We start from the raw sequence: 7,984 nt of genomic DNA on the forward strand, positions 1-7,984 counted from the left end.
ATTATGAAAAACAAAAATTACGAATAAATGTGAAATTTACCACATATGGCAACGCTGTACAATACTTCACGTCGTCTCGGGAAACCGGTGCGCAAGTCAAAATTACCCGCTTAATTTAAACGGAACACTATTGCGCACTTTATCAATTATTTGGACAATTTTTTTTAGAAAGGGAGTATAAGCTTCGAAACGGGTTTAAAATGTCACTAAAAGGAGTCGAGTTTTGAAACAAACGTTTATTCTCTTACAACGTTTTAGCAAATTGAACAAAAATCTACCAAATCCATATTGACATATGCAAAGTTAAAAGTACTAAGTATATTTAATAATAAGTTTTCTATTTCTCAGTTTCCTGGATTTTCTTCACTCCCTCCTTATGGCGTGCTATAGCTTCTTGATGTCTCTTGATCTGCTCTTCGTGGAAAGATATTTCATCGTGAAGGTGAGACTTCAGCTGTTTCAGTTGTTCTTTTTGCTAAACAACCAAAAAAAACTTTTCAACGCAAGAATTCAGGGAAATTAAACTCATTGATTTTCAAGGGTCTGAATAATTGATATTATAACTAGACGTAAAGGGGTAAACTCAACCCAAATAGCACAGAACAAACCAAACAACAAATGCGGGACTCGGTGTTTCATACCGGTGGATTCTAACCACCATTTAATAGCAAGTTGGATTTGAATTAAAATCAAATCCTAACCTTTTTATAAAAAAATTCTTCCTCTCTTGCAGCTTCCGTTTTGCCAAAAGCACCACCCGCTTCGCGGATTGAACCGCCTCCGCCGCCTCCTTTACCAGCACCGCTTCCCAAGTCTCCCAGTTGGGACATAAAGCGAAGATGCCTGAAAAAATATTACATAATGTTAATTTATTGATTGTTACTGTTGAACAACAATTAATTCAGTCTCGATGCCCTAATAATTAGCACTTGCCTAATTGAATTAGTTGATACTATCTTGCGACACACTGAATTCATACTTATGAGGAATCGGTGAACTGCTTAATATTTTTTTGTCTTATGGCACAAACACCAGAGAAATTTGACAGTTTATTTTGACTGTCAGAAATACCAACCGCAATGAAGTAAATTTTACTATGCTCAGTTGTACTATGCTGTTTAAAGGATCAGTGACTAGTCAATTCTAAAATGTGAAAAAACTAGGTGACTTAACTTTTTACTTACCCAACAAAAAAAAAAGGCTAGTGAAGAAGAAAGAACAAAGGAAAATCGTATCCGTTGTTGTCCGAAAACCTGATTCAAATAGAAAAATTCCAGAAATTCACTTTGCGACTGATAGCGGCATCTGTGCTTCGTACACAACACTGATCGATCGAATAGACTTATAGGAATCTACATCGACGATTTTGAACCAAGCTCCCCAATACTGACAACAAAGACAAAAAAATTTGGAAAAACTGCGTACCGCTTAACATAAATTAGTGACGTCAATTGCGCAAGCATGTGTAAGTAACACCGCTAAAAGTTACCGCATAAAAAAATCAAGCACAATCAAAAAATGTCGGAGATAATATTATTCCAACATAGATAAATCTATGTCTAAAGAAAAACCTCCATTCTTGGGGTTAGTTTTTGACATTGCTCCAAATGTCAATGCTGAACCTCCGTTGATTGAATCAACGATCAGCGCTCCCATCATTGCTTCACTCGTCTTACTTCCCTGAATAGGAATACCCAAACTGAGTGTTCCTACCGGGTACCCATTACAATAACTTAATATTGGGCGGAAATTGTGGAGAACCCATCCCTGATACCGATCCTGCGACAAATAACATAAATCCAAATGTAATATTAAACTACGTTAAACATTAATTCAAAGGGCAAAGTAATAAACAACGATTTTCAAAATTTTGAAAAATTATCTGGCTAAAAACGGTTTAATTTTCGCACATTATAGAACTCTTATCAACAATTTAGCTGGCTTACTTTCTCTTTGCGAGATAAACAAAAGCGAAGGGGAAAAAGTCATAGTTTTAGTTTAGGAATAGTTTTCTTTCTGTTTGCTTTGTTTTATTCTTTCAAAAAATGCATATGGCTAGATTACACACAAAAGGAAGCTACAAAGACAGTAATCAAGTGTCCACTTCAAATTTACAAATAAAAAGCAAATGACGATCGAACCGCAGGGAATCAAACTTTTTAAAAAATGACATTTAATAAATAAAAGCTCGAAATATAATGCAAGGAGAAAATCGCTAACAAATTTTTGATGCCTGCAAATAACTTAAACCTCATAAAAACCAAACTATAACTGAACGAACATCTTTCATCCCAAAAACTAGAATATTTACCTTTATTTTCACACGCCATTCCAGAGGGTTTTCTAGGCACTGTTAACATCACTTCGCACAAACAACAATCAACTTCCAGTTCACACATGACACGAACGAATGCAACTAAGCAATATTTCCATTAATTTTTCCGAAACAAAATATCACCACAAACATTTACTGAAGAACTAAACTGCTTCGCAGAGAGATGACCTATTTTTGAATTTGAACTGCGTCTGGTCGCCTACGACCAATGGGATTGCGCGGTTTCGCGCGAGATGCATTGTGGGTATGTGAAATGTTTTATGATATTGTATACTATCCCAAACAATAGGCAATTGGGTATAGATTGATCACTATGTGGTATAATCTGTTTGGAAAACTCAAACCTAATGGGATTTTTATTTGTTGTCATACTTAAATATTGTTGATATAAAATTATAAATGGTGTTTTATGGGCAGATATTTAGTTTCCAATAAGCAAGGTATAGACATACCTCCTGTATGTAGGTCATTTATTTCCATTTAAGTATATTCTTTATAATGGGGGTTGGCCCAGATCATGAGAGGGATGGCCACTTAGAGAAAGAGCATGATGAACACCGCCCATCACATCGACGCCATCAAATCGAGATTCGGGTTTAATAATTTCATTATAAATAATCGCACTAAAACAATATATTTAATAGTCATTCAAATTGATTTTTGAATTTCAAAATCCCTTCGTTTAAATAAAAAGTAGTCAATTTATAAAAAAACTATTTTTAAATGGTCGGTGCGTTATAGTCAACATTAAAATTCAACACTTTCAAGAAGCACCCTATATACCACCCGGTAATACGTAGATAGCTAATTATAGTTTGGTTAGCATTTTGCCACAAAGTTATCGTGTTGTGAATATTTATAATTATATGAACATCTGCACAATTAAGAAGGAAATTTGGTCATTCAAGTTGTCAAGTAGTCAATTTTTATGAGAACAGTGTAAGTTTAAGGGTGTATTATAAGTTCAAATAAATACTCAATATCCACCACAAATAGTGAAATTTGAGGTTATAGGTAATATTCAAAAGGAACAGTGTACAGGATGTCCAACTCATTTCTTGTCTTGCTAAAAGTTGGAACACCATTAAATGTCTATAAAATTTAGCAAACAAATTTGTCGTTGCCGTTCACTAGCAAGTATGGAATTTCTCGTCGGATTGCAATGAACATATTTGACAACAAGACTACCAAGTCTATAATTTAAATCTATAATAGTAAAAATTTTAATTATTACTTATAATTAACAATTATTTCAAAACTGTTTTACATAAATGTTTCATATTCACTTATTTTTAGTGTAAATTTTGATTAACCGTCAATTTGAGTGCGGAATTGTGTAGTAAATCATTAAGTGTGGTGCACGTATTTTTTTGAAATTGATGATGAGCACACGAAAACCACACTTAAAAAATTGCAATAATTTCACTTGTTTTATAATTTTTTTTTAATAAAAGCCAGAAAAAAAATCAAAAGGAATCCCTGATTTTCGGTTTTCCCCGATATCTCCGAATTTTCCAGATTTTGAAACAGGTTTTAAATTAAGCACTAAAATTTTTTTTGCGAGATTCTAGTAGTTCACGTCAAATTTGGGACATCCTGTACACCCTAAACGATTTGAGATGAATCCCAAACTTTCTCGACTTTTTGCTCTATGGTTGATAATTGTTTGACGAAAAGAATGCATAGAAACCGCATTCAGGAAATTTGTAACATACTTAGTAAGCACCCAGAGCTGAAATGTAAATTGCTGAAAATAGACTAATAAAAAACTACATAAAAATTAGAACTTTATTTCATATACTTCAAAATCCACTAATAATTTACAACAAAAACAAATAATCAATTATGATACGATTTTCGCTCTTGTAGCTATTGCAAAATATGACACCACTAAAGCGGCAATGGCCGCAATAAATTCACTCTTCACCCATGGCCCGTTGTATGAACCGGGATGTCTTACCGCAGCAGTAAAAAATGGCTCCACACTGTAAGAAGATTCTCCAGCCCTTAACAGTTTCCGGATAGCTGTGTAACCATCTTCATTGAAGATACGAACTATTCTGTCACCAGATTTGGCTGCCTTAGATTCCTCAGTCCAGCTGACCTATTTTAAAACAAATAACAAAATTATAAATACTTATTAAAAGTACAGTTTGGATCTTATCTTACCTGGTAGGATTGGGGGCCAACAATTGCAACTGGAGTAATGCTACCATCTTCCAACTCAGCGTACAGACTACCAGCTTCTCCGGAAGAACATTTCACGCTAAAATCCGATACATATGCAATATGGGACACGATTGTCGCATCTTGTGTTGTAAATGACTTTGAGGTTACTTGTGGGTTTGTGCAAGCGCCACAAAATCCAGTAAAGGACACAAAGAAAAATGAGGCTAGTACTATTTGTTGTTTCATGATGAACAATGTATGGCTGGTTTTATATTAATGTTGATACACAAAACCAGAAATTATCAAACAGGTCAAAACCCTTCCAACCTCCACTCCACACTTTCAAAGATTGCCAACACTTCAACAGATGTAACACATAGTCAACACGTCGTATGACACAACAACATGATATACAAATATACTGTGATATGATTATAGTGTGTGTTATATTAAGTCTCTCTCCATTGGGCGAGTGTCCACAGTAAATTGGCCTATCGCAAAAAGCAGGAAATTTTCTGTGTTACGGAATTTGTGAAGCCTGCTTCCTGGTAGTCGTGCCCAACAGCTATCTGTGAAACGCATCATTGAATTGAATTGAAGCCTGCTTTAGCATGTCAACAGTCTCGTGACCGAAAAGCTGATGAATAATAATTAGCGATACTTGGGCGAATGATCCTGGTAGTCATGCCCAACAGCTATCAGTTAAACGCATCATTGAATTGAATTGAATTAGCGATACTTTGTTAAAAATGTCATCAACTCACTTATAATTAATTTTTTCATCAGTTCGAATTCATCTGATTGAAAAAAAAAATCGGGCCGATATGCAGCCCATTGCCGTGGACGCTACTTACTTTTGACCCATGTTTGCTCGAATGGCCCTTAGAGATTTTCCGAACATACTTTTCACGTTATTTAGAGGGGAGCGGACCGCGACTGGGTCTTTTGGTTTCGCCCGAATGTGATGAAAAAAGAAATAAAAAGCTAATAAAACCATCGCGAAGGTGTTTAAATTAACCCAAATAAACGGACCAGAAGAGGGCCATCATAATCGTCTTAGCGAATTCAAGAAGCACATTTTTCTTGCAAAAAAATGCGCTTTTTTTATTGTGCCCTGCAGTTTATCAAAGGTACAAAAAAAAGTCAGCAAGCGATGATAGTAGGGTAGGGTGTGGTTAGTTTAAAAGAAACAATTTTTTTAGTTAATAGTTTTTATTATTAAAATGTGAAATATACATAGACTTATTTACACTTCCTTAAAATTGACTTTAAAAACGTATGTTAAAAAACGATAGGGAGAACATTATATAATTCTCTAGACGGGTTACACCAATTAGACATACACAAAAGAACTGCTGTCAAAATAATGGACTGTGAACATTAAATTCACTTCTCGCAAGTACCATTTTTTTAAAAAAAGAATGATAACTAGCACCATATTTTAAATAATCAAAAATATAGTATACAAACTGAGCAAAAGTGATAAGTCAGTCAAATATCTATAAGTCATCATCACCAATGCCTTCAAACACGTGGTTTTCAATAATTTCCCTTCCACTTTTAAATGAGACGCTGGAAAACTTCTCTTGTAACTTTTTAATTGAGAAGGGTTCTTGGAAATCATTTATACTCTCACCATCAGATTCCTGGAAAAATGTTATTTAGTAAGGTCAGTGTCTGTGTAACAGTTTTGATAAATAAGACAGTTAAAATGATTAAAATTTAAACAATACAATTTTTATGTTTTTGAAAAAAATGTTTCTGAAATAATATAAGAAATTTATTTTTTTCAATATTCCATCAAAGAGAAACTTACTTCTGCACTATCCATATATATACTGTCAATAGAAACAAACTGATAAGATCCATCCCTTTTCATATACGGCCGCTTTCCTTTGTTACTCTCTACAGATTTCTTCTTGAAGCCATTTTTCTTCATCAACAACTCGTCTACTAAAGATTGTAGACACACAGACATCAATATGGCTTGATCACTGGATATTGTAATCAAGTGCAACTTATCTTTTGACATTAAATATTCAAAAGAGAGTTCCATACGAGATTTTGTATTAGAGTAAATGCTATTGCTATGGGAATCATCTTCTATATTGGAGGGCAATTTATCCTGAAAAATAGGAAAATGGTCATTATCTAAATCAGCTAAAACAATTTACTTACATTAGGAGCAGTTATTCTCCAACATCTCATTCTAGTTACTTTAAATACACCTTCCTTAACCAATTTCGAAGGACCCAAGATTCTCATATTGAGCTCTTCATTGCCTATGGAAATCTGCACTCCAGTCCGTGCATACGGGTAATCACAGTAACACAAACCAAATTGTAGGAAGCCATAGTATTTTAGTCTTTGTGCATATTCTATGTATTCCCGTTTTGCAAATTTGTCTTGTAATTGTTCTAAATGGGACCTGTTTTCTTTAGTTGTTATTATCCAGCCCCTTTCTATGTCCGCTAATGTTTGGAGATATAACAGGTTTAATGCTATGGGATCCTTCATAAGTTCCTTATCAAAAGCTTTGTCCCAATAGCTAAAAATCAGAAATACTATCAAAGACTTACATATATTAATTTTTGGAAAAAAGCATACCTTTTCCTTAACATTATTCTGTTGGCACCCTGAACTGCTTGCTGGGTCATATAAGGTGATTCAAAATCTGAAAGTTTTCTTAACACTACCATATCACCCGTATTTTCCAATTTTATGAGGTAGAGGGAGAAATACTGTATAAAATCCAGCGACAAGCTAATTTGCTTAAGGGTCTTTGACAGTACTTGTTCAGTTCTATGTATGGTAGAGACCCTAATACTCATCTGATAATTGTTGGTGACATAAATATCTAGATTAACATCTTCCTTTTTTTGGCATATTGTTTCTTGTTGAGCAGATAATAGAAATCCAGTCAATATTTCAGATGATACAAGTTTACCATCTTGGCCAACTGTTAGAAGCAACACATCTTACAACGGTGACCACAGTCAATATAACTGATCTTACCAATTTGAATATATTTTTCTAATAACACCCTTCTCTCTTCTAATTGTCCAGCAGTTAGAGGAAGCAACTTTTTGGGCGGAAATGGAGGGATACTGTCACTGCCAAACTCCTTTTTGAGTTGTTCATTCAGATTGTGTAATTGCTTATAACGAACTGTGCAATGGAAGACGCCGTTAATGTAAACATTATAACCCTAAAAGAACAATAAATTAAAAAAAAAAACAAAATATAAATAAGCAAATACAATAAAAGTAGACCCATTTCCTTCGTTTAATTCCTGTGTATATGGAATGGAAAAATGCATGTTCAACCAAAAATTACACGAAACAACGCTCTAAAGAACATAACAACGATAAAATAAGTAAACGCAAAATTAACTCAGCATCGCATTTGAAGCATTAATGAATTCGTAAAAGTAACAAGAAAATTGTTTATATGTCAAGATTGTCATCTACATTTCACAAT

At 34.1% G+C, this 7,984-nt stretch overlaps 3 protein-coding genes across 3 annotated transcripts; all 3 read right to left on the reverse strand.

Moving 5' to 3' along the window:
- Positions 1-224: 224 nt before the first annotated feature.
- LOC132695504 (ATPase inhibitor mai-2, mitochondrial-like) lies at positions 225-1,090 on the reverse strand. The gene is made up of 3 exons (XM_060659789.1): positions 934-1,090; positions 702-843; positions 225-475 (listed from the first exon to the last, which is right to left on the reverse strand). The coding sequence occupies exons 1-3, from the start codon at positions 975-977 to the stop codon at positions 338-340; spliced, it is 324 nt and encodes a 107-aa protein (XP_060515772.1). The 5' UTR covers positions 978-1,090; the 3' UTR covers positions 225-337.
- A 3,019-nt stretch (positions 1,091-4,109) lies between these two features.
- LOC132695486 (translocon-associated protein subunit delta) lies at positions 4,110-4,890 on the reverse strand. The gene is made up of 2 exons (XM_060659762.1): positions 4,505-4,890; positions 4,110-4,439 (listed from the first exon to the last, which is right to left on the reverse strand). The coding sequence occupies exons 1-2, from the start codon at positions 4,748-4,750 to the stop codon at positions 4,179-4,181; spliced, it is 507 nt and encodes a 168-aa protein (XP_060515745.1). The 5' UTR covers positions 4,751-4,890; the 3' UTR covers positions 4,110-4,178.
- Positions 4,891-5,697: 807 nt separating this feature from the next.
- Positions 5,698-7,975, reverse strand: LOC132708806 (sorting nexin-17). Its single transcript, XM_060681393.1, has 6 exons — positions 7,764-7,975; positions 7,520-7,712; positions 7,112-7,463; positions 6,683-7,052; positions 6,321-6,629; positions 5,698-6,150 (listed from the first exon to the last, which is right to left on the reverse strand). The coding sequence occupies exons 1-6, from the start codon at positions 7,821-7,823 to the stop codon at positions 6,004-6,006; spliced, it is 1,431 nt and encodes a 476-aa protein (XP_060537376.1). The 5' UTR covers positions 7,824-7,975; the 3' UTR covers positions 5,698-6,003.
- Between the last annotated feature and the right edge of the window lie 9 nt (positions 7,976-7,984).

This window comes from Cylas formicarius, unplaced genomic scaffold, assembly GCF_029955315.1.
Source record: "Cylas formicarius isolate icCylForm1 unplaced genomic scaffold, icCylForm1.1 PGA_scaffold_12__32_contigs__length_19106922, whole genome shotgun sequence".
Lineage (NCBI taxonomy): Eukaryota > Metazoa > Arthropoda > Insecta > Coleoptera > Brentidae > Cylas > Cylas formicarius.